At 38.7% G+C, this 27,816-nt stretch overlaps 1 protein-coding gene across 2 annotated transcripts; it reads right to left on the bottom strand.

Moving 5' to 3' along the window:
- Positions 1 to 1,002: 1,002 nt before the first annotated feature.
- LOC143659756 (uncharacterized) lies at positions 1,003 to 22,682 on the bottom strand. Of its 2 annotated transcripts, XM_077133050.1 has the most exons (4): positions 22,573 to 22,682; positions 13,716 to 13,774; positions 7,041 to 7,167; positions 1,003 to 3,860 (listed from the first exon to the last, which is right to left on the bottom strand). In XM_077133050.1, the coding sequence occupies exons 2-4, from the start codon at positions 13,728 to 13,730 to the stop codon at positions 2,785 to 2,787; spliced, it is 1,218 nt and encodes a 405-aa protein (XP_076989165.1). In that variant the 5' UTR covers positions 13,731 to 13,774; positions 22,573 to 22,682; the 3' UTR covers positions 1,003 to 2,784. The 2 variants fall into 2 exon arrangements, with proteins under 2 accessions (XP_076989165.1, XP_076989164.1); XM_077133049.1 differs by lacking the exons at positions 13,716 to 13,774; positions 22,573 to 22,682 and having other exon boundaries at positions 7,041 to 7,191.
- Between the last annotated feature and the right edge of the window lie 5,134 nt (positions 22,683 to 27,816).

Here is a 27,816-nt window from a genome sequence, read left to right as displayed (position 1 = left end):
CAAGGACCTCAACATTCCCTCCTCTCTAAGTGGAGGCTGGATCTCTCCTGAAGCCTGTGTCACCCCCAGTCCTCAAAGTGTGCCTGTGAGTGGGGAGGTGAGAATAAAAGGAGTGTTTATTGCTCTGTTGGCCCTCTGGATCCATTCTCCACCCTTTTCTGCCCTGCTTAATCCCAGGAGGACTGCACCACCTGCGTAACTGGTTGGGCTCAGTCAAAGGAAGGCACCTGCAGGAGAATGGTGAGAGCAAAGAGAGGTGGGGGCTTTCCTTCCCCTCTCCCCTCCTAGGTTTGGTTCTGTGTTTCTTGCACACTTGAGACTCTCTAGAGCTTCACTGTCAACTCAGAAGACCTTCTTCTGAGGTCTGGTTCTCACTGGGTTCCTGAAACACAGTTTCTTCCTTCTGCCCTTCAGCCCAATGAGACAACAGCTTCTAACAGTTGCCTTCTCTGGGTGCCTTACCTTCCCTTGTTTGGTCCCTCAACCCTTTCTTCACCTAAGCAGTTCCTAGTCCCTTCATCTGAAGAATATGGGGCTAATATAGATTTCTGCCCATACTCTCACTGATACGGCTAATGAGTTCCAGAAACGACCATGGAAGGAATTCTATACTCTAGGCCCATAAAATCATGCAGAAATATGCACACTCTGCTTTAGATCTTTGTTTTACAGAAATTGGTACACACATATACTGCACACACGTACCCTACTTTCCTCACTCGATGTGGAGGAATCTGTGAACACATTTTTTTCCAATGGAATACCATCCAGCCAAGGTTGTGTATGTTTTTTTTCATAGGCGGACACTGGGAATCGAACCCTAGTCTCCGGCATGGCAAGTGAGAACTCTGCCACTGAGCCACTGTGGCACCGCCCAGACATGGTTGTTTTTACCACTACTTATTCAACAATTTCCCTGCTGACAGTCGATCACTTTGTTGCCTTTTTTTTTTTTTTTTTGGCCCTTGCCAAAAACATAAACTGATAAATATGTAATCTTAGGGTCTGGTCCTTTATTTTTTTCTTAGGAAGAGAGTCCCATGAGTGAGACCCCTGGGTCAAAGAGGGTATGTACCCTTACTGTTAAAAGACCATTACACTCAAGCAGATCTTTTATGTTCATTGCAACATTAGTCGCAATAGCCATGAGGTGGGAAAAAAGAAGAAAGACAGTCACAATATTTTCCAAGGAAACTGTCACAATTTACATTTCCAAGAGCAGTGTATTAAATTAACTTTTACCCCTGCTTTCCTGACATGAGTAAGGAAGATAACGGTGACAAAGACTTATTGGAGTGTGGATGTTCAGAAAGCCATTCACACTCACATGCAGTCACAGTACATCAATGATTTTTAAAAATAACTAATAAGAGAAGAAAGGACAATTATGACTGCTGTTTACCATTTGAATCCATGATTTGTGAATGACAGGGAAAGGCAGAACTTGTGAAGCTGGAATCAAACCTAAAGTGGTAGATCTGTTTATGCAAACAGAAGGTAAATCTTTTTATGTTAATCATCAAACAATACATGGTGAGACCACTGAAAAATCCAAGTTAGAAAAGTTATCTGCTATGTGATCTTTTAAAGGGAAGGTATTACTCACAGTAAATTAGGTTCCAAAGGAAATGTTTTAGGCTGATGATAGTGAAACTCAAGGATGTAGAAATACCTCCTTAAACAACTTCATTTCTAAAGTGAGCTATGGACATGGACATTTTAAAAAGCAATTTTAAAGAAAACAGGCATCTCTTGACAGTTTCTCAAAATAAAATAAATTAATTTTTCCCTAGAGTCTCTGAAATGTAACTCAGTTATGAACTACATAATCATTCAACATTGTTTTGCAAGATGATCCCTAAAATATTAAGGGAAACAGAGAAACACAAATAAAAATACAGGTGGTTTCTGAGTTATACATATTTTGGAAATACAAAAGCAAGTTTACGTAAATACCCCTCCAAAAATTAACAAGAGCACAATGATGGGCATCTTCTCTTTACACAGCACTTCTAAAATTCTGTGGCATATATTGCATAACACAGCCCACATCTGCTCCATTCACTCTCTACACTGCCTCTTAATTATCTCATACTTGCATATTTATGTAAATAATGCCTCTTCAAAATCTTCAGCAAACCCAGAAGCAGGTTAAAACTTCAACAACATTGTCTTCCGTTTATTGAAGAGGCAGGTCAGTGTGTATGCCAGCAAGAAGCAAGAGAAAAGATATGCTACATGCTACTTTAAAGCTGTTAACATGTTTCATTTGGTGTGTATACTGGGGCAAAAGGTACTAAAAACACATGTGATGTTTAGTATGGAAAATCTTCTTTGATGTATCCAAATTATCAGAGAGGATAAGAATTTCAAACACCCAATGACTGTTAAATTCACATATGCAGATCTAAAACATACTCTCTGTTCCTTGTGGTACAATTTCAGATACAACTACTACATACTTCTGGTACTGTTTGTATATTCTTTATACTGTTGTGTGGAATACTCAATTTGTTCAAACTTAAAAAAAAAAACTAACAGTAATAAAGCTAGCTGAGCATGTCTATTTATAATCAGGTATATTCTGATATGTATTTATTATTGGGGTATCATATACTTCCAGTATAATATTGTTCTTATGAGATCCCATTTTAAACACAGTTTTGAATTGGTAGATTGTATCTCAGTATGAATCTCCACATTCTTTAAGTTATTTCACAAGGTTTCTTCCCCCTGGGAAGTGTTCTTGTGGAAGAGTTTTCTGCAGTGCCACTTTGTGCAGTCTCAGGGTCGATCCCCTAAATGGACTCTCTGATGGACGCTGAGGCGGGACTTCCTGCTGAAGGCTTTCCCACATTCGGAACACTCATATGGTTTCTCTCCTGTATGAATCCGCAAGTGTAATCGAAGGGTTGACCTCTGGCTGAAAGTTTTGCCACATTCAGTACATTCATAGGGTTTCTCTCCTGTATGAGTTCTCATATGTATAACGAGTTGTGAGTTCCGGATAAAGGACTTTCCACATTCACTGCATTCATAGCGTTTCTCTCCTGTGTGAATTTTCTGGTGTATAATTAGGTTTGATTTCTTGAAGAAGGTTTTTGCACATTCATTACACTCATAGGGCCGCTCTCCTGTATGAATTCTCTGATGTGTAGTAAGTTCAAACTTCTGAGCAAAGGTCTTGCCACATTCACCGCATTCGTAGGGCTTTTTCTCCATATGTGCTCTCTGGTGCACAATGAGGTTTGACTGGTGGGTGAAAGCTTTCCCACATTCAGGACATTCAAAGGGTTTCTCCCCAGTATGAATTCTCTTATGTTTAGTGAGGTTTGCCTTATGGGAGAAGGTTTTCTTACATACATTACATTCATAGGGTTTTTCTCCAGTATGTATTCTCTTATGACAAATGAGGAGGGACTTAAAGCTGAAGGCCTTGTCACAGTAATTACAAATTAAAGGTGAAACTAAATTTCTAATTTTCTGATGTTTAAATATGGCTTCCTTATGGCTGAGGGCTTTTCCATTTTTATTATATTCAGAGTATTCCACTCCAGTATGGGTTTTCTCTTGCTTTAGATAGAGGACTGCTTTTTCAAATCCATTAAAATCATCAGTTTTCTTACTTGCACAGCCATTACTAATAAGTAAGTCTGAATTATATTTCAAAGTTTTTTCACATAAGTCATAATTATAGGGTATGTGTCTTAAAGAAACAATGTCTGTGCTCTGATTAAATGTTTTTCCAAAGAGATTACCTCTTTCTTCAGTTGAGGTTTGGTTCTTGAGGATTATAAAATGCCTGGCTTGCTCATCTGGGTTTCCATGGTCCTTTTCCATCTGGTCATCAGCCTTCCACACTTTTAGGAAAGATCACAAGTATAAGACTGTCAATCCCTTCACTATAATGTTATAGAATGGAAAGTCATCACAAATGTTCTATTGTAGGACTGACTCTTTAGTTTGGGACTCAGCTTCCCAGTATTAAAAAATCCCTTGTACGATTGTACAACAGGACTGGTTGTAAAAACTCAGAAATGGATAGCACAATACTACCTAACTGTAATACAATTACGTTAAAACACTGAATGAAGCTGAATGTGAGAATGATAGAGGGAGGAGGGCTGGGGACACAAATGAAATCAGAAAGAAAGATAGACGATAAAGACTGAGATAGTATAATCTAGGAATGCCTAGAGTGTATAATGATAGTGACTAAATGTACAAATTTAAAGAATTGTTTTTGCATGAGGAAGAACATAGGACTGTCATTACTGCAGGGTGCTGAAAACTGATAGTAATTAATATTTTAAAATTTTAACATGTGTGAGACTAAAGCAAAAAATATTTGGTACAAAATTTGTATTTTGACAAGTACATTTCTTAAAATAACTTATGTAGACAGCTTAATTGAACACCATAAGTACAAGGAACCTTGAGTGGGGCATGAAATTTTGTTGGTTTGTCCAGAGTGATGCCCTGATAAATTCCAGAGTGATTTGAACAGTGAACAAAAAAGTATTTGCAAAGTCCCCTTCGGGAGATGGTGAAAAAGGGGAAAAATTCAACTTCCTCAAATTGAATTCTTGATATTCTCACAAGTAGTGCAGACAATCAAAGCAATAGTCTGAGCCCCCAATCTTGGAGTCTGTTCATATGAAACTTAACCACACAAAGGACAGGTCAAGCCAACTTAAAATTAGGCCTAACAGTCACCCCCACATCTTTCGTTGCTCAGATGTGGCCTCTCTCTCTAACCAACACAACCAGCAAACTCACCGCCCTCCACCAGTCTACATGGGACATGACTCGTAGGGGTGTGGACCTTCCTAGCAATGTGGGACAGAAATTCTAGAATGAGCTGAGATTCAGCATCAAGGGATTGAGAAAATCCCTAGAATGAGCTGAGACTCAGCATCAAGGGATTGAGAAAACCTTCTCCACCAAAAGGGGGAAGAGTGAAATGAGACAAAGTGTCAATGGCTGAGAGACTCCAAACAGAGTCGAGACGTTATTCTGGAGGTTATTCTTATGCATTAAAAGATATCACCTTGTTAGTCAAGATGTAATGGAGAAGCTGGAGGGAACAGCCTGAAAATGTAGAGCTGTGTTCCAGTAGCCATGTTTATTGAAGATGATTGTATAATGATACAGCTTTTGCAATGTGACTGTGTGATTGTGAAAACCTTCTGTCTGATGCTTGTTTTATCTACCTTAATGACAGATGAGTAAAACATGTGGATTAAAAATAAATAAATAATAGGGGAACAAATGTTAAAATAAATATAGTAGTTTGAAATGCTACTGATCAATGAAAGGGAGGGGTAAGGGGTATGGTATATATGAATTCTTTTCTGTTGTCTTTTTATTTCTTTTTCTGAATTGATGCAAATGTTCTAAGAAATGATCATGACGAATATATAACTATGTGATGAGAAAAAAAGAATGTTTATATTGTATATTGATTGGTTTTATTAATAAAACTTAAAAAAAATCCTTTGTGCAAATTATCCCGGTTTATCAAATTGTGAAAGAAAAAGACAAAATTATAAAATGTGGTTAAAAAATGGTGGAAATCAACAATGGGCACATTAGATCATTAGATTAAAAATGATCTTAAAAAGTGGGTAGAGAAAGTGAAAGAAAAGCCAAGAGTAGCAAACAGACACAAATGATATGGGAAGGCTGGTAATTTCGGGAAATTCACAGTGCCTTCAAGGACACTTAACAGTTAGCATAGTCTCCAAGAAAATAAAAAGGTTAGGGGAAAATACCTAGGCAGATCTGAGTTTAGCAGCCACACCTTGGCCATAAATTACTGGTGGGACAGGATCAAAACTAATCTCATTCTTCTCTGCTCTTTCCCTCCCCACCATGATTTTTCTGTACAAACAGAACATCTAAAAGCAGTATTTTTCACAGATTTGCAGACAAAATCCTATTGGAGAGTTCCAAATCCTTAAAATAAGATCTTTTGTAAGTGAATGGCAAGATCCAGGAACTCAAGGCTTCTGTAAGAAATACAAAATAAAGTCAAGGGAAAGTCATCCTTTCAACAGAATCACCTGCTGTTGTTGTTTTCCTGCCTTTTTTTCCTACCAAAATTGTTTTCACTATTCTATCCTATTTTACTTCTTTTATTACCTTTATTCTCTCCCCAGACTGGTCTTGCCCTTGCTTTACATGTGGTTTTATTTGAAGAGCTCTAAAGACTCAAATAACCCAGCTTTGATCAAGGCTTTTATTAACCTATATTTTCACCTTATGCATTACTGGTTATTCCTGACTCTTTGTGATCCTGCTGCCATCAGTGTCCAGGACAACATGCCACTCTTGTACTGAGAAATCTGTATCTTCCCTTAGGCCATCACACTAATTACCACGTGTTGAAATATAACAGTCACCATTCTGGCAAACAGAACACTAAAGAAAGAGCAGGTAATCAGAGCATAAAGGTTTAAGATGTGTATTAGGGAAGTATTAGATTTAGGCCTCAAGTGTGAGAGGCAAATATTTACAAATATCGTGTGAGAGTCAGATATGGAGGCACGATTCAGAGATCTGAGATGTGGAAGTCATCTCTCCTCAGCCATCTCTAAACATTTAGGGAATTGAAAAATGGATTCCTGAAAAATATTTCAAAGGTACCAACCCATTTGCAATCTCTGGGATATTACTTCCACTGGCTTCTGTCTATCTGATTCTCCTTCTCTCCCTCCATCTCTTTCTTGGAAAGCTCTAAATTGGCAATTCTACTCCTGCTATCCACAGTTCTTCTCATTGCTCCAACTTGAAAACCACATCTGGTCTGATAATATCAAAGAACTTGCTAAAGGGACCTAGCTCCAACTGCTTGGACTTCAGAGACCCTGAAAATAAAGAAGGTAGAACTTCAGGGGCTGGGCCATCTCTCAGTTTTAATGCCTGAAGCTCAAGGCCAAATCCATTTAGTAATTCAGAAGCCCATAACTTTTGGTAACCAAGAAAGGACATGAATGTTATCAGGCAAACAGTGAGTTACACCTGAACGCTATCCTTACCCACTGAAAGTAAGTTGTTATAATTCTCCAGCATCACATCCATATACAGGATCCTCTGAGAGGGGTCCAGTTGCTCCCATTCCTCCTGGGTGAAGTCCACAGTCACATCCGTGAACGAAACCGATCCCTGAAACGGCATATTGCTATTCATTCTGAAGTGATCAGCATTTGGTGATGTGGAAAGGATGCCTGAAAACTTAGTCTTACCATTTTGTTATAAAAGAGATATTCACCACAAAAATTTACATGACACTGTAAATTTGGGGATATGTTTGTCATATTCCCCAAAATAATTTTTAGAAACAGTTATGACATTTATGCAGATTCCCCTATGTCTCTTGCAATGTCCTGTTTGGTGGGCTTCCAAGATTAATTATTCCAAAAATTGAAGAGATGGGAACACCCCCTAATTCATACTACGAAGTCAACATCACACTCACACCAAAGCCATATAAGGACACTACTATAAAAGCAAATTACAGACCAACATCTCTTATGAGTATAGATGCAAAAATTCCTCAACAAAATACTAGCAAACCTCATCCAACAGCACATTAAAAGAATCATACACCATGACCAAATAGGTTTATCCCAGGTTTGCAAGAGAAGTTCAACTTAAGAAAATCAATTAACGTAATATGCTGCATTAACAGAATAAAGGGAAAAAACCCACACGATCATCTCAATTAACGTAGAAAAGGCATTCACATTGGAAATGAAGAAGTAAGGCTTTCTATTTTTGCAGAGAATATAAGCTTATATATGGAAAAATCCTTAAAAAAATCCACAACAAAGCTCCTAGAGCTAATAAACAAATTCAACAAAGTGGTGGAGTATGAGCGCAACATCCAAAATCAGTAGTGTTTCTATACTGTAGCAATGAACTGTCCATTTCTAGTATATTGCATTCTAGCAGCTTTACCAAACCAAAATATGGGACCACTGTATTTTATGCATGATTGTTCTGTAAGCCACAACTTCTCTAATTAAATTGAAAAAAGTTAATAGAACACAAGCAGAATAAACACACACACACAAATCATACCTAGACACATTATACTTAAACTGCTGAATGCCAGACACAAAGAGAAATCTTAAAACAGCCAGAAGAAAAAGACACATTACCTTCAGGGAATAACAATAAAAATGATGTCTTATTTCTTAATAGAAGTCACAAAAAAAGTCAATAGAACGTCACCTTTACAGCACTGAAAGTAAAAACAAACAACTCTAGAATTCTATAGGCAATGAAAACACATTTCAAAATGAAGGCAAAATAAAGGACCATTCAGAAAAAAGCTGAGAGAATTTACTGCCAGCAGACCTGAACTATAAAAATATGAAAAGTAGTTCTTCAGCTCCCTGCTCTTCCCTGCTGGACAGGCAGCCTCATTTTTTCATGTAGTACCAGCCGCATCTCTGAGGAGTGATGGTGAAGGACAGAATAAATGGATTTGATCATACAGGGCGCCTGGTCACCAGGGCTGCAGTAAACGCCAGCAAAATGACCCTTTGTTTGACCTCAACTACAGGGTCTACATGTTTCAGTATGAATCCACCCATGACAAGTTCAGAGGCACCGGCAAGGTTGAGAACAGATCCCGTTACTATTGTCCAGGAGTGATATCCCACCAACAAATGGGGTGATGCTGGTGCTGAATATGTTGTGGAGTCTCCTGGTATCTTCACAACCATGGACAAAGCTGGTGGTCACTTGAAGGGTGGCACCAAAAGAGTCATCATTTCTGCCCCTTTGGCTGGTGCCATGCTTGTGATGAGTGTGAACCGTAAGAAGTATTAACAAGCCCTCAAAATCATCAGCAATGCTTCCTGCACCACCAACTGCCTGGTCACCTGACCAAGGTCATCCATGACAACTTTGGCATCATGGAGGGGACTCATGACCACCATCCATGCTAACACTGCCACCCAGAAGACTGTGGATGGCTCCCCCAGGAAAAGGTGGCGGGAGGGCTGTGGGGCTGCCCAGAACATCCCCACGTCTACTGGCAGTGCCAAGACGGTGGGCAAGGTCATCTAGGACCTGAATGGGAAGCTCACTGGCATGGCCTTTTGCGTCCTCACCCCTAATGTGTCCATCATGGATCTGACCTGCCAACTGGAAGAAGCGGCCAAGTACAATGCCATAAAAAAGGTGGTGAAGCAGGCATCAGAGGGCTCTCTAACGGGCATCCTGGGCTACACTGAGGACCAGGGTGTCCCCTAGAGTTCAAAAGTGACACTCAATGTGCCGGTTTGAATCTATTGTGTATCCCAGAAAAGCCATGTCCTTTAATCCTCATTCAATATTGCTGGGTGGGACCTTTCTGATTGTTTACATGGAGTAGTGACCCACCCAATTGTGGGTGATAACTTTTGATTAGATGGTATTGATGGAGATGTGTCTTCACCCATTCAAGGTGGGGTGGCTTACTGGAGCCCTTTAAGAGGGAACCACTTTGGAAAAAGCTTTAGAGCCACCAGAACCAACAGAGACCACACAGCTACAAGAAGCCGGGAGAGAAAGCTCACAGATGTCACCATGTGCCCTCCCAACTGAGAGAGAAATCCCGAACTTCATAAGCCTTACTTGAGTGAAGGTAACCTCTTGGTGCCTTAGTTTGGACATTTTTACAGTCTTAGAATGGTAAACTACCAACTTAGTAAATTCCCCGTTTTAAGAGCCGTTCCATTTTTGGTATATAACATTCTGGCAGTGCGCAAACTAGAACATCCACTAGTCCTCTTCTGATGCTGGGGCTGGCATTGCCCTCAGTGACCACCTTGTCAAGCTCATTTCCTGGTATGACAATGAATTCGGCTCCAGCAACAGGGTGGTGGACCTTACGGTCTACATGGCCTCCAATAAGTACAGCCCCTGGACTACCAGCCCCAGTAACAGCACAAAAGGAAGAGAGAGGTTGTTAGCTGCTGGGGTGTCCTGGCTCCAACTCAATCCCTCAACATTGACAATCGCCCATCCTCCACAGCTTTCATCCCAGACCCCCTGAAAAAGGGGAGGGGCTGAGAGCCCTACCTTGTCATGTACCTTCAATAAAGTACAACCAGCCAAAAAAAAAAAAGTAATTCTTCAGTTTAAAGAAAAGTCATCCCCCCAAAAAAGAACAGAAAGAAAGAAATAATTAACAGCAGTGAGAGGACAAATATATAGGTAAATATTAGACAATTAACAGTATTTGAAAGACCAATGACTATTTAAAGGAAAAATACTAATAATGAATGGAGGCAGGGTATAACATACGGAAGTAAGATATAGGACAACAGTGATAAAAAGGCAGGGGATGTGAAAAGCAATACAGTTATAAGCTACTTTTATTATTGTGAAATGGTATAATATTAATTCAAGATGATATTCAAGTTATATGCTATAATTCCTGAAGCAATCACTTTAAATAAAAAATATACAAAGAAAAAAAAAGGTACAGATAGGACAAATAGAAAATAAATAGTACGATGAGAGACTTAAATCCAACTGCACCTGTAATGAAATTATTCATAAATGAAATAAGCCAATTAAAAGACAGAATGAGTCAGACTGAAAAAAACCACAACTCAACTGCATGCCACTTAGATGAAATACACCATAAATGTAAGAACACAAAGAGCTGAAACAAAAAGAATGGAAAAAGATACATCACAAAAAACAAATTATAAAAAGCCAGTATGACTATATTTATATCAAAAAAGCAGCATTATCAGAGGTCAAGAGGGACATTTCTAAGTGATAAGGTTGAGCTATCAGGAGGATAGATATGTACGTATTCACTCATTAATAGAGCTTCAAATTACACCAACCAAAAACTGACAGAACTACAGCGAGAATTGGGCAAATCCACAATCATAACTAGTTATCAATTTAGTATCAGAACACAGTGAAGACATTGTCAAAAATGCAAAATTAAAAAAAATTTACCCCTCACTTACCCTTTCTCAAGAAGCTACCACAGAACGTACCCCAACAAAATGAGAATAATACAAAAAGGACAAGGATGTGGAAGGGGCAAACATTATTACAATGGGAGTGAGCTGAAGGCAATCCCTAGGAGGAGTTCTGAAGGGAGAGCGCAGGATGGCAGAGATTTTCTACTGTATGAAGTGGTTTACAGTGTAGACTTGAACAGTGTGATTCAAAAGCAAGCATTTTAAGGGCTGTCATCATAGAACTGCCTTTTTAACTGGAGGGCAGAAGACTTGACTGAGCCTGGCCCAGATTCTTATCTGTACTTAGTGTAGTTTGTCTTGAGCATAAGCTCATGACATCTGCCCCTTCCCCCAAAACAGGCTTCGGTGGATCAGATGCAGATCCTCATTTCATTCCACAGAAGTGTTGTGCTTTCCTCTACTCATAAAAGTTGAGGTTAACCAGGAGCTAAGATGCAAAAAATATAAGGCAGCCCACCCGCTCTAATTATATTCTGTCAGATATTCAATACCTGATCCACACTTGGGCCCTGCCAAACAGCCCATATATGCTAAGGCCTACACTTCCCAGGACTTACTTATGACCTTGTCAATGACTTCCCCAAAAGGGACTTCTATAAACTCTCAGGAAAGCTGAAGCCAGGATATGACCCACAGACCCTATTTAGCTCAACTTCTCCTGGGAGTCTTTGTCCAGTAGTGGCAAAATTTTTGTACACAGCTAGATGTGTGCTTGCTTGAAAAGTATTCTCACATTACTCCCCAGTTAGGCTTAATGCTACCACCAGTAATGCATGGCATGAGTGATTTCTTCTTTCTAACACCATTAATATAATTTGAAAAAAATGGAAGCAACCCCAGTGCCCATCAACCAATGATGGATAGACAAAATGTGGCATACACACACACACACAATGGAATATTATCAGCATTAAAAAGGAATGAAACTTAAAATATACAAGGTTCCTATTTGGAATGATGGAAATGTTTTGGTAATGGATGGTAGTGATGATAGCACAACACTGTGAATGTAATTAACAGCACTGAAATATATATCTGAAGACTGTTAAAAGGGGAAATGTTAAACTGAATATATGATGAGAGTAAAAATTTTAAAAAAGATTCATGGACCTACACTACACAGTGAACCCTAGGTTAAACCCTGGACTTTAGTTAAATGGTACACTTATAAAACTCTGCTATCATCAATTGTTAACAGATGCTTCACACCAATGTAGGGTGTTGGTGGTGGGGTGGTATATGGGAATGATGTGTTTTACGCATGGTTACTCTACAAACCCACAACTTCTCGAATAGGGAAAAAAATTTAAAAAAAAAAAAAAAGGAATGAAGTTGATTCATGAAACAACATGGATGAACCTTGAAGACATCATGTTGAATGAAACAAGCCAGTCACAAAAGGACAAATACTGTATGATCTCACTGATATGAAATAATGAGAATAAGCAAACTCATAGCATCAGAAACAAGAGCATGTGTTCCCAGGGGCTGGGTTGGGGGTAGGGGATGGGGAGTTAAAGCCTACACAGCACAAAAGTTCTACTCAGGTAAATGTCAAGTTTTGGAAATGGATGGTGGTGACGGAAGTACAGCATTGTGAATGTAATTAACAGCACCAAATTATATATATGAATGTAGATAACAGAGGAAATTTTAAGTTGTATATGTGTTACTAGAAGAAAACTTAAAAAAATAAAAATAAAAAACCTAAGTCTTGATAAAGGGCACATCTGGGAAAAAAAACCCCAACAATGAGAAAGAAAGTTATGCAAAACAAGGCAATGTTAATTTCTGTTTCAGTTTTCTAAAACTAAATTTTATTATTTATTATTATTATTTATTGATTAGGGATACATATATAAGTGGCAAACCATTAAGAAAGCAAGACAATGAACAACAAAAATGTCAAGATAATGGCTACCTACTTGGAGGAATTAAGGAGAGAATGCATTATAAAGTATAAGTAATGTTCCATTTTCTTAGTCAGGTAGGTACATGGGTGCCCATTTATTATTTTCTTTTTAATGTATGCATATTTGTTATACAGATTGTTCTAACACTCTTCTGTATAGGTGTTAGAGTACACAACGAAAAATTAGGAACAGAAAGAATGAGGAAGTGCTCTATGGTCTGATGACATACTATTGAAAGATAAAAACACATACATGTAGAACAGTGTGGTTAATATGCAATCTTATAGTAACTTATATTTGCACTTGTGCAGATATGTATACATAAACTCTTGAAAGTTATCCAAGAAAGCAATGACAATGCTTACCTGTGGGGGCTCAGGGGAAAATTTTAAAACACACTCACAACATTTAATGAGTTCTTTGGCATCATGCTAATCTGATTGGAAAAATAATATACACACAATTATACCTGGCACTTACATTGAATGCCACATGAGAGAGCCACAGACAAAATGATAACCCATTAAATTTGGGTTATTTTTAGGGATGCTGTCTAAATACCACCTACACAAAAGCCCATGCCATTTATTCAAACCTAATGCCAGAGAATCAGGAATTGGCATTCATAATCAATGCAAGTCACATAATTAACAGTTGTCTTTATGCTATTAGTATTGACCAGTTATTCCTAACTATGTTTTCCGTGAGTTTTACTCATGCATATTTTCCTATTTTACTAACTGGACCCTTAAAAACTCCTTCAAATGCTCGGAAAAAAAGTGAGTAATTAACAACTCACCTGGGATTTGTTCATTTTCTGCAGCTTTTCGGTAAATGGAGAGAACTATGGAGGCAGAACTGGAATAAAGGATAAAGGAATACACTGTTATTAAATATCTGACCTGCCTCACAACTCCTAGAATTACCTGCTTTGAAATCCCTACACACCATTCAGGAAAATATTACCTTGTGAGGTGGTTCCTTTGCCTCTTCAGAAAAGCAGAAAGGACCATGTGATAGCAACACCACCTTGAGACTCTGAAAGGTTCATGGGAACCCTGACAAGGAACTTTTTAAGAAGGTGGTAAACAGGCCAGTAAAGCAAAACAAAACACACACACACAAACAATAACACCAATTAACGTGAGGGGTATAAAAACAGAGTGGAACTAAAAGAACTGGAAAGCAAAATATAAGATTTGAAGGAGGAGACCATTACCAACGCATTTTAAATTCCTTGAATTTGAGATATTAAGTCATATATCCATATTCATAACTATTAGGAGAATGAAAGTAGGATATGTTTCCAGAAGGGGAAAAAGAGGGAAGAGAAAGAAAGACTATGAAGCCAAGGGAAAGCAGAAAAGGAGGAAAAATAAGGAAAAAAACAAGGCAAATAATATAGCCCTACTTTAGACAGTAGAAACGTATACAAATATTAGAAATCACAAAAATTATAAGTAGTCTAAACTAACCAGATAGAAGACAGGTTTTCAGATTGGAGCACATTAGTAAGAACCAATTAAATTACTCTAAATATAACAAAAAAGGAATAACTCCAGGACTTTTAAGAAAACAGAAAAGACTAAAGAAAAAGAGAAATCTGAATAAATCTGTTTTCTACACACGATGGCAAGTATTCAACTGAATATCATAAGCAACCGAAAAGAGAAAGACTAAAACCAACACACTGTCAAGAATCAAAGCAATCAACAGAACACAACTCAGAGATAACTCAACTGCTGAAATATCAGAAAGAGAATTTAATGTAACTATGATCTGTGTGTAAAAGGTGCTAATGGAAAATGTGGACAACACGCATGAACAAATAGGAACCTGCAGCTGAGATGGAAACTCCAAGAGAACATCAAATGGAAACGCTATAAAGGAAAAGCATGGTAACAGAGATGAAGATATAGCTTTAACAGAGTCAGTAAATTCAACAGATCCAAGAAAAATTTCAGTGAACTTGAAAACAGGTAAAATAAAATAAAATAAAATGAAAATTATCCAAACTGAAACATAAAGAGGATTAAGGTGGAAGAAATGAAAAAACAAGAGAGAGCACCTGAGGCTGTGGAACAAAACTAAATGGTCTAACTAAAATGTAATGAAAAGAGAGAACAGGGCAGAAGAAATATCTGCAGACATAACGGCTGAGCATTTTCCAAAAGTAAGCTATGATATCAAACTACAGATCCAAGAACATCAGAGAATTTATCCAAAAAAGTTAAAAAATAAAAACAAATGGAAAAAAGAACCCCTATACTTGGATGCATCCTATGCAAACTACTGAAAACCAAAGCTAAGAGAAAGTCTTGAAAGCAAAAAGAGAAAAAGCACATTATATACAGAGAAAGCGAGGAAAAAAAAAAAAACCACAGCCAACTTCTAATCAGAAACTATAAAAGCTAGGAAAAAACATAGAAAATATTTTAATATGCTTTAAGAAAAAAATTATCAATCCAGAATTCTATACATAGCAAAAATATACTTTAAAAAAGAAAGTAACTGCTAAAAAGTTAAATAAATAAATAAGAACAAAAAAGGAAAAAAAGCAAAAAGAAAAAACAAAAAATAAATTAAAAAAAGAAAGTGAAGTAAAAATTTGTAAAAACATATAAAAACTAAGAGAGAGAATTCATTACCAAATTTGCACTTCAAGACATGTTAAAATAAGTTCTTCAAGTGGAAGGAATATGATGGCAGACAGAAACCTGGATCTAAACATAGAATTAAAGATCTCTGGGAATAGTTAAAATGAAGATAAATATAAAATACTAGAAGAAGTATTTAATGAAGAAAAATATAAAAAGTTATCTTACTTTTCATCACTACCTAAAGGAAAACAGTAGCAAATCTGGGGTTTATATCATATGCAAAGGTAAAATGCATGACGATAATAGCGTAAAAGATGGGAGGATGGAATTGGGAGTTAAATGTTATAAAGCTCTTATACTAAACACAAAGCAGTAAAACATCATTTAGGTCCAACTGTGATTAGGTCCACCAGATGTTTATCTTAAACCCTAGGGCAACCACAATTATGTACGTGAGACATGCCAACTATAAGTCAATACCAGAAATAAAACAGAGCCAAAAAAAATTCTTAATACAAAAGTAGGCAGAAAAAGAAAGGAACAATACAAACAATAGGAAAAACGCAAGATAGTAGATTTTAATCTAACCCTATCAATAATAGGTATATACAAACCAATTAAAAGACAGAAATTGTCAAACTAGACAAAAAGACTATATGCTGTCTATAAGCAGCCTATTTTAATTAGAAGAAAATAATTAGATTAAAAGTAAAAGGATGGGTTGGAAAAAAATAAGTAAAAGGATGGAAAACATACGTTGCAAACTCTAATCAAAAGAAAGCCGGAGGGTGCACAGGTTCAGTGTTAAAATGCTTGCCTGTCATGTGGGAGACTCGGGTTTGATTTCTGGCTTGTGCACATCCTCAAAAGGAAAAAAGAAAAAGCTGAAAGCTGGAGTAATTCTATGAATTTCAGACAAATTAGAAAATATTTTACCAGGACAAAGAGCGACATTACATTACAGTAAAGTGTCAAATCACCGAGAAGGCAGAATAATCCTAATACATATACCTCTAACAAAAAAGCTTCAAAATACAAGGAACAAAAGCCAACAGAAGTAAAATTTTAAAAATTCATAAATCTACAATCATTATTGAAGACCTCAATCCTCTTTTCTCACTGATAGAACAAGTTGACACAGAACTATTAAGGATACTGAAGACCTGAACTACTTTACCAACCAGCCTGAGCCATTTAAGTTTATAAAACTCAACTGCCAAAATCAGGATACACAAGTACACATAAAACATTCACCAAGATAGATTTATCTCAAACATAAAAGAAACCTCAACAAAGTTGAAAGAACTAGAATCTGTAGTATATACTTCAACCAAAACAGAACTAAACTAGGTATCAAAAAATCCTCAAACATTTGGAAATTAAACAATATACTTCTAAACATACAATGGGCAAAATTAAAACAGAAGGTAACTTTAACAATATTTTGAATATAATGGAAAGAACAAAACAACCCATCAAAATAAGGCTAATACAGAGGGACAATTTTTAGAACTAAACTGTTAGGAAAAAAGCAAAAGTCACAATCTTAGCTTCTACCTTAAAAAACCAGACAGAGCTACTAGAACCCAAAGTCAGCAAAAGGAAGGAAATATGAAGGAGACTTCCGAGCCAAGATCGTGGCTTAGCACTGTGCACGTTTTAGTTCGTCCTCCAGAACAACTACTAAATAACCAGAAACAGTACAGAACAGCTCCTGGGGCCACGTCAGTGACCGGATACACAGCGTACCCCAGTCTAGACCAGCTGGACCGGCTGCGAACCTCCCCAGAACTGTGAGTTCCCCAAGCCATGGCAGCCAGTGCCCCTCCCCCGCAGGCTGCTTCCTAGAGGGGAAAGGAAAGAGACTTTAACAGTAGCAGAGGCTGAGCCCAACCAAACACCAATTGTGGCATTAATCAACAAATTCTGACTACTAAAAGTAGGCCCCCAGCTCAGGTGAGCCTGGTCAAAGAGGAGGTACCTCATTTTTGCCCTAGCGCCAAGGGGGCAGGGCTGACGGAAAAAGGAAAAAAAAAAAAGGAAACAGGTTTTGGTGGCTGTGTTTCTACAAAGGCTTGACTGCCTCTGGATTCAGCAGCAGGACTTCTCAGGCTGCAACTGCCCCAGGCATAGGTAGAAACAAGCTCCTTTCAGGGCTTGTCTCGAGCCAGTGCCTTCCCCAGGGGAGGGGTGAAGCCCAATGCAGGAATTCCTCCCTCAAGGAATTCAGACACCAGGGCTTGGTAATTTGAAGCCATTAAAACCAGCCTACAACCTCTCCTCTGTTTCCACCACCCCCCAGCAGGGAGAGTCTGCCAAAGTTAAAGACACTGCATCATTGTATGGTGGTGGGACCTGCAGTCAGAAAAGCACCACATACTGGGCAGGATAAGAAAAACAGAGCTCAGAGACTTCACAGGAAAGTCTGTCAACTGCTGGGTCTCACCCTCAGGGAAAACCGATGCAGGTGACTCTTTCCTCCTGATAGGAGGCCAATTTGGTCTGGGAAAATCTGGCTGGGGTCTATAATACCTACGTAGACCTTCCTCAGGGTGGGGGTAAAAAGGCACCATACAAGCAGGGCAAGAAACAAGAAAACAAGAACTGAACAATTCTCCTCTGTTAAACAAAACCTAAGCTAGTGGTCCAGATAAAGCTGAACCGAATGCCAAAGAACAGAGAGACAATGAATTCATCCAGCAAGAAAACCCTGTAAAAGAAGTGAAAGCACTCTCCAGAATAAACTAATTAAGGTAATTAAATGCCTAGACACCAGCAAAAAAAAACAAATCACACTAGGAAAATTGAAGCTATGGCCCAGTCAAAGGAACAAACCAACAATTCAAATGAGATACAGGAGCTGAAATAATTAATTCAGAATATATGAACAGACATGGAAAACCTCATCAAAAACCAAATCAGTGAATTGAGGGAGGATATAAAGAAGGCAAGGAATGAACAAAAAGAAATCGAAAGTCTGAAAAAACAAATCATAGAACTTATGGGAATGAAAGGTATGGTAAAAGAGATGAAAAAACAATGGAAAACTACAGTGGTAGATTTCGAGAGGAAGAACATAGGATTAGTGAACTGGAGGACAGAACATCTGAAATCCTGATGTTCTGAATTTCTGACAAGAAAAAGAAAATATAGGGAAAATAATGGAAAAATATGAGCAGGGACTCAGGGAATTGAAGGACAATATGAAGTGCACAAATATACGTGTTGTGGGTGTCCCAGAAGGAGAAGAGAAGGGAAAAGGAGGAGAAAAACTAATGGAGGAAATTATCACTGAAAATTTCCCAACTCTTATGAAAGACTTAAAATTACAGATCGAAGAAGTGCAGCATACCCCAAAGAGAACAGCTCCAAATAGATGTACTCCAAGACACTTACTAATCAGAATGTCGGAGGTCAAAGAAAAAGAGAGAATCTTGAAAGCAGCAAGAGAAAAGCAATCCATCACATACAAGGGAAGCCCAATAAGACAATGCATAGATTCCTCAACAGAAACCATGGAGGCAAGAAGGCAGTGGGATGATATATTTAAATTATTAAAAGAGAAAAACTGCCAACCAAGAATTCTATATCCAGCAAAATTGCCCTTCAAAAATGAGGGAGAAATTAAAACATGTTCAAACAAAAAATCACTGAGAGAATTTGTGAGCAAGAGACCAGCTCTGCAAGAAATACTAAAGGGAGCACTAGAGATAGATATGAAGGCAGAAGAGAGAGGTGTGGAGAAGAGTGTAGAAAGGAAGACTACAAGTAAAGGTAAAAAGAAGGAAAATTAGAAAACATATAAAAGCCAAAAGGCAAAATGGTAGAGGAGGGTACTGCCAGGGTAGTAATAACACTGAATATTGATGGATTAAGCTTTCCAACTGGGGAACATGGACTGGCAGAATGGATTAGGGAACGGGACCCATCTACATGTTGTCTCTACTCAAAGTACATGAGGGCAAGGACACAAACGGACATTTGCACACCAATGTTTATAGCAGCATTATTTACAATTACCAAGAGATGGAAACAGCCAAAATGTCCATCAACAGACGGGTGGCTAAACAAACTGTGGTATATACATACGATGGAATATTATGCAGTTGTAAGACAGAATAAGGTTATGAAGTATGTAACAACATGGATGGACCTTAAGGACATTATGCTGAGTGAGATTAGCCAGAAACAAAAGGACAAATACTATATGGTCTCACTGATATGAACTGACATTAGTGAATAAACTTGGAGAATTTCATTGGCAACAGAGACCATCAGGAGATAGAAATATGGTAAGATATTGGGTACCTGGAGCTGAAGGGATACAGATTGTGCAACAGGATTGAATGTAAAAACTCAGAAATGGACAGCACAATACTACCTAACTGTAATACAATTATGTTAAAACACTGAATGAAGCTGAATGTGAGACTGATAGAGGGAGGAGGGCTGGGGGTACAAATGAAATCAGAAAGAAAGATGATAAACACTGAGATGGTATAATCTAGGAATGCCTAAAGTGTATAATGACAGTGACTAAATGTACAAATTTTAAAAATGTTTTTGCATGAGGAAGAACAAAGGAATGTCATTACTACAGGGTGCTGAAAATAGATAGTAATTCATATTTTAAAATTTTAACTTACGTGTGAGACTAAAGCAAAAAATGTTTATTTGGTACAAAATTTACATTTTGACTAGTGCATTTCCTAATATAACTTACGTAGACAGCTTGGTTGAACACCATAAGTACGTAGAACCTTGTGTAGGACATGAGATTTGTTGGTTTGTCCAGAGTGATGCCCTGATGAATCCCAGAGGGATTTGATCAGTGAGCGGAAAAGTACTTGCAAAGTTCCCTTCTGGGAATGGTGAGAACGGGGGGTGGGGAGGGGTGGTGGGGACGGACACGACAACGACTCAACCTCCCCAAGCTGAATTCTTGATATTCTCACAAGCAGTGTGGACAATCAAAGCTATAGGCCGAGCCCCCAGTCTTGGGGTTTGTTCATATGAACTTAACCCCACAAAGGACAGGTCAAGTCTAGTTAAAATTAGGCCTAAGAGTCACCCCCTAGAGAGCCTCTTTTGTTGCTCAGATGTGGCCTCTCTCTCCAGCCAACACAACAAGCAAACTCACCACCCTCCCCCTGTCTACATGGGACATGACTCCCAGGGTTGTGGACCTTCCTGGCAATGTGGGACAGAATTCCTAGAACGAGCTGAGACTCAGCATCAAGGGATTGAGAAAAACCCTAGAACGAGCTGAGACCCAGCATCATGGGATTGAGAAAACCCTCTCAACCAAAAGGGGGAAGAGTGAAATGAGACAAAGTGTCAATGGCTGAGAGATTCCAAACAGAGTTGAGAGGTTATCCTGGAGGTTATTCTTATGCATTAAATAGCTATCACCAGGTTATTCAAGATGTAATGGAGAGGCTGGAGGGAACTGCCTGAAAATGTGGAGCTGTGTTCCAGTAGCCATGTTTCTTGAAGATGATTGTATAATGATATAGCTTTCACAATGTGACTGTGTGATTGTGAAAACCTTGTGTCTGATGTTCCTTTTGTCTACCTTGTCAACAGATGAGTAGAACATACGGAATAAAAATAAACAATAGGGGGAAAATGTTAAAATAAATTTAGTTTGAAATGCTAGTGATCAATGAAAGGGAGGGGTAAGAAGTATGGTATGTAAAATTCTTTTTTCTGTTTTCATTTTATTTTTCTATTGTCTTTTTATTTCTTTTTCTGAATTGATGCAATGTTCTAAGAAATGATCATGATGATGAATATGCAATTAAGTGATGATATTGTGAATTACTGATTACATACATAGAATGGAATGATCACATATTAAGAATGTGTTTCTTTCCTGTAATTTTTTTTAAAAAATTAAAAATTAATAAAAAAGGAAGGAAATATGAAAAATAACAGCAGAAATAAATTAAACTGAAAATAGAAAAACAACAGGAAAAGTCCATGATACAAAACCTGGCTATTTGAGATTAATAATAATGATAAACCTCTAGGCAGACTAACCAAAGAGGGCGGAGGGTTTAAAAAGACACAAACGAGTAAATATCAAGAATGATAGAGCAAACATCTCTACCGACCCTACAGACATTACAAGTGCTTTCTTAGAAAACAATAGAAAAATCATGAGTTAATCTAAATCAAGGGGAAAGAAAAAGGAGAAATCCCAAATACACAAAATGAGTGAGAAATACCAACAAACGGGAGAAAAAAGATAAATAATGGGAAAAAAGATTCCATCTCCCATAGCAACAAAAGATTACATACAAAGGAGTTAAGACAAATGCAAAATCTTTTATTAATAAAATTAGAAACTGATGCCGAGCATGAGGAACAAAGCCTTGAGCAAAAGCCTACAGGAACAGAAGACATGGTAAGACGTCCACTCCCCCTAATTTAATGCAACCACTATGGCAGTACGATAACGTCTGTATGGCAAAAACTACCAGGGAGGAAAATCAAAAGATGAGTGAAAATGTCACTCGCTAACACAAAGTCCAGTCGGCTGTGTGACCTTGGATAAATCACGTCGCCTTTCTGAAGATCAGGAGTCTCACAGGGAAGAGTGAGGGTTGGCTGAAAAGACTTCTGCCAGGAGACCACAGCTTTTCCTCCCCGGGCGCACAGCGAGCCCAGGAACCGCGCGAGGCCGTGGATCCCCGCCCACCCCACGCCCACCAGGCCCGCGCGCCGCGGGATGCCCGCCCCGACCCCGGCTCCCGCGCGGCGGGAGACCCTCGCCGCCTCTCCGAGCCCCTGCTCCTGACAAAGGAAGGAAGGCAAGTCCTCGCGACCGCCCTTCCCCTCCGTTATCCCGGTCCCCGCAAGTCCGGACAGGCCACACCCCCGCCCGCCCCTCCCGGAGGAGAGCGCCCCGAGGCTCCGGACGCCGCCCCGAGGGTCACCGCCGCCTGCGAGTCGCCGAAGTTTGGGCTCCCACCCCGCGGGGTACGAGTTCATCCTACATCCCTGACCCCTTGGCCCCCAGCCCCGCAGAGCCGCTAACAGTCTCCCTCTTACCTGGAGGGGCGCACCCTCCACTCGCGGCCCGGTGCAGGGCCGGGTCACGGCACGGGGCAGCGAGGACACGCGGAGACTGGGGCCCGGTGGCCCACTCGCGGCTGGGGTGGGGGAGGGGCGGCCCGCGGCGCGCTCGCGAAGCTGCACATGCGCAGTCTTAGGGGTTGAGCGCTTTTCTCCGCTTCCTCCGATGGATGATCCGTCGAACATCAGGACTACATTTCCCATAAGGCTCCGAGGCCGCGCCCCTAGCAAGGCTCGGAAAAGTCTACCCTTTGATTTAGCGGATCTCCGGATTCCCCATCTTCTCAGCGGTTTGAGATCCCAGTCTCTGCTACCTCCCCCGAATCCCAAAACCTGGCATTTAAGATTTACGCAGATAATCCATGGAAACTGTATTTACGATAGAAAATATGTACAAAATGAAAGAAGACAACAAATACCGTCCATGATCTCACTCTTCTTAGATAACTGTGTAGCATTAAATTCACACCTTTCTGATATTTTTCCAAAATTGGGTCATGAGGGTATCATGTTGCAACTAGGTTTTTTTGGGGGGCAGGCACTATCCCGGGTCTTTGCTGAGCTATGGTGGCCCGCCCTGCAACTAGCTTTTAATTAAAGCAATATATAGTAAGTATTTTTCTTAATAAACTTTTTTGTCTCATATGCTAACAATAGTAACAGAAAGTAATTTCCATTCATAAAAGCAAAAAGTATGAATGTCCGGACATAAACTAAATAAGAAATATGCAGAAAATTTTGAAGTAAAATATGAAACGTACTGAATGTCACTTCAAAAGACTTCCTACTTCCCCGAATGGGATAATTCAGTATTCTTTGATGCAATTCCAGTCAAAACCTCAGCAAAGTATTTTTTTTATTATTTGCCCTGTTTTATTTTATTTTTGCTTGATGAAATAATTTCATAATCAGAAAGAAAAACAAAATACTCAGGACATTTTGTAAAAAGAGAGTCGTTCTTATGAGTTATAAAAATTCATTACAAAGCTAAAATAATGAAACTTTTTGGTATTGGCTCCAAAAAAGACCAGATAAAGACTCCAGGGTACTTATTAATTTAGATTCTGGTTTCAAAACACTGGTGAAGGGAATGCATTGATTTGGGAGAATATTTTGTTAGGGAATTCTGCTTGGGACTGTAACATAAAATCCATCTGAAAACTATATCAAAATTAAAAAAAATTTTAATTATAGCCTGTAATGTTGTGCAAAAATGTATATACCACTGTGTTCTTCACATAGCAATTTTTATTTTCAGACTTTTGGAAGTAGTCTAAAAACCTTGCACGAAATATAAATTAAATAAATCGTGATGATTTGTAGGTAGAATTTGGGGAGTTACTAAAAATGATAATATGTACTAACTACATGGGAAGAGGTGTTTAATACCTTGAGAAATGGAAAAATGCAGAATAAATAAGAGTATGTAGGGTGTGATCCCATCTTGGTAAAATTTATACGCATTTCCTAAAGTCTAACACTAAAATATACGGAAAGAATGCTCCCCCCCCAACAATCCCCTATGTCCTTATGCATGACAACACAGAGTTCTTAGTGTGTGGGCTGAGTTTCTGAAAACCTTGCAAAATTTGAAACCACATTATTTTTTTTTTGACACAGGCATACGCTTATTTTTAACATTTGAATAGATTCTTCTGCAAGGTATGTGTTCACTTGTCAATACAGCCACCCTTACCCACTGCTACCCTTACAACATTCACTCTGTTTCAGTGACAAAGGCAGAGAAGAAGCTGATGCATACCACTGATTAACAAAATCCATCCTCTGTCACATCCTTTCCAATGGGCTTTAGCTGTTTCTGAAGAGTGCAGTTGCTCAACATTTGGCCAATCTGCAACCGGAAACATGCATAATCATAATTAACTACAAAATACTTATAATCTAATAAATTCATCCGTCAAGTTTCCATGGTTAAGAGAAAAAAAGTACAAGGCAGAGAATGATAAACTGAAAGCTAGATCCCTGAGTCAGTTCAGCCCCAGCCACCAGTGAGAAAACAGAGTCTGCCAGAACTCTTTGTGGCTCACCCCCTCAGCTGAATTTCTTTGAAAATCAGATTCCACATGTCCTATGATCTTCAATTTTTTTTCCCCCCACAAATTAGAGTCAGCGTTTCCTTGGAAGAGTTCATAGACGGTTGTGCCTCTCGATGAAGAATTTTTAAAACTTTAGAACCAGCAAAACTAAGCACCTCTTTAGAATATGTTTTTAATCTGAGAAAATGGACGGTTGTAATGTGCTCTCCTAGTTCACAGGTGATTATGTTGCTGCTTCTTTAATAATAAACTTACTTTTTAGAGATTTAGGTTTATAGAGAAATTGCTGAGAAAGTACTGAGTTCCCATATTATCCCATCCCCCAGTTTCCCTATTAACATCTTGGATTCGTGTGGTATATTTGTTACAGTTGAACAAATATTGATAAATGACCGTTGACTAAAGACCGCAGTTTACATTTGGATTCACACTCTGTGATATTCAGTCCCGTGGGTACTGGCATATGTGCACGGTCATGTCTCCACCTTTATGTTGTCTTCCAGAGTAGTCCACTGCCCTGACACTCCCCTGGCTCTCCACCTGTTCCCCCTTCTCTCCCCTGAGCCCCTGGATTCCAGTTTGCTAGCTTCTGGAATGCAATAGACCAGAAACAGAACGGCTTTTTCTTCTTCTTTTTCAAAATGTATTTATTAATTTAAAAAAATTTAACAAACCAAATAAAACATCAACATTTATAATCAGTAATTCACAATATCATTACTTAATTGCATATTCATCATTTCTTAGAACATTTGCATCAATTCAGAAAAAGAAATAAAAAGACAATAGAAAAAGAAATAAAACAAAAACAGAAAAGAAAAAAAAAGATTATACCTACCATACCCCTTACCCCTCGCTTTCATTGATCACTAGCATTTCAAACTAAATTTATTTTAACATTTGTTCCCCCTATAATTTATTTTTATTCCATATGTTCTACTCGTTTGTTGACAAGGTAGATAAAAGGAGCATCAGACACAAGGTTTTCACAATCACGCAGTCACATTGTGAAAGCTATATCATTATTCAGTCATCCTCAAGAAACATGGCTACTGGAACACAGCTCTACATTTTCAGGTATTTCCCTCCAGCCTCTCCATTACATCTTGAATAACAAGTTGATATCTACTTAATGCATAAGAATAACCTCTAGGATAACCTCTAGACTCTGTTTAGAATCTCTCAGCCATTGCCACTTTTTCTCATTTCACTCTTCCCCGTTTTGGTCGAGAAGGTTTTCTCAATCCCTTGATACTGAGTCTTAGCTCATAACAGAACGACTTTTAAAAACGAGAATTTAATAAGTTGCAACTTTACAGTTCTAAGTCTGTGAAAATGACATATTAAAGCAAAGCTATAGAAATGTCCAATCTAAGGCATCCAGGGAAAGATACCTTGGTTCCAGAAAGCCGATGATGTTCAGGGTTTCTGTCTCAATTGGAAAGGCACATGGCAAACATGGCAGCATCTGTTAGCTTTCTCTCCAGGCTTCTTGTTTCATGAAGCTCCTCCAGGGACGTTTTCCTTCTTCATTTCTAGAGGTCTCTGGCTGCATGGGCTCTTGTGGCTCTGAAGTTTTTTCCAAAATGTTTTCTCTTTTAAAGGATTCCAGTAAACTAATCAATACCCACCTGGAATGGGTGGCATCACATCTCCCTCTAAACAAAGGTCAGTACCCACAATTGGGTGAATCACATCTCCATGGAGATAATCTAATCAAGTTTCCAACATATAGTGCTGAATAGGGATTAAAAGAAATAGCTGCCTTCACAGGATGGATCAGTATTAAAATATGGCTTTTCTAGGGTGCATAATCCTTTCAAGCTAGCACACCTGGTACCCACTGATCTCTCTAATGTCCCTATAAATTTGCCGTTTCTAGAATGCCACATCATTGAATTCACACAGTAGGTAGACTTTTTGTGGTGTTTTGTTGGTGGTGGTGTGTGATTATATTTATATGAAATGTCCAGAAGAGTAAAATCCATAGAAACAAAAGCTAAATTGGAAATTACCTAGGGCTGGGAGCTTGAGGAATAATGGAGAGTGACAGCTAATGGGTATATGGTTTCTTGTGAGGGGAGGAAAATATTCTAAAATTGATTGTTATGACAGCTGCACAACTCTATGAACATATTAAAACCATTGGATTATTCACTTTACATGGGTGAGTTCTATGGTATATGAATTATATCTCTATAAAGCTGCAATTTTTTTAAATAAAAGAAAGACACATTTTCCTTGTGGTGCTCTTGGGACACTTGCCCTTGGAACCCCAGCCACATGGTGTGAGGAGGTCTCAAGAGGCCACTTAAAGGGGCCACATTAAGTATCCCAGTCATCAATCCCAGCCTATAAGATCTCACAGTACGTGAGAGTGGGTGAGCACAGTACCTGTGAGTGGGTGAACCTTTGGGTGATGCTAGCTGAGACCCTAGACGTTGTGAAGGAGAGCTTAGCCATCCCCTTTTCCACTTTTACCTTGTCCCAATTTCTGATCCACAGAATCTGAGAGCATGATAAATTATTGTTATATGACACTGAGTTAGGGGGTAATTTGTTACATGGCCTTAGTAACTGGATATTCCCTCTTCAGAACACAGCTGTGGGAGAGATGGGACTTTACTGATCTTACCCCTGGAGTCCAGGGCCTGGCACAAAGTAGCTACTCAATAAGCATTTGCTAAATGAAAGAATGTATCTCTTCATCCGTTATCAGATTGCTGATACAATTGGTCATAAGGTGTTAAGGGCTGAATACACCTCTTTTCAGGGTTCATTTACATTTTGTTTTTAAAAAAATTTTGTTGTGGTAACATATATGCAACATTTTTCCCATTTTAACTACTCTCTAGTATACAATTCAGTACTGTTAGTTAAATTTACGAGGTTGTGCTGTCATCACCATCATCCATTACGCAAACTTTCCATGATTGTGGTGTTTTTTTTTAATCAAAGAGAGGGTACCTCTTTTGTGGGTCCTATAAACCCATTTATTTCAGGTAGAACAATTATTAGATGTCTTTAAGCTATGATTTCTGGGCCTTTCTTAATTTCCTTGAAAAAGAAACTACCCTGGAAGCATGCAATTGAATAAGCAAGTATTCAATTAGATATGAAGAACTGCAAGAAGAGAACTCAAATCATATACACTGCTTGAGTC

This window comes from Tamandua tetradactyla, chromosome 16 (genome assembly GCF_023851605.1).
Source record: "Tamandua tetradactyla isolate mTamTet1 chromosome 16, mTamTet1.pri, whole genome shotgun sequence".
NCBI lineage: Eukaryota > Metazoa > Chordata > Mammalia > Pilosa > Myrmecophagidae > Tamandua > Tamandua tetradactyla.
This window is presented reverse-complemented; position numbering and strand designations above follow the sequence as displayed.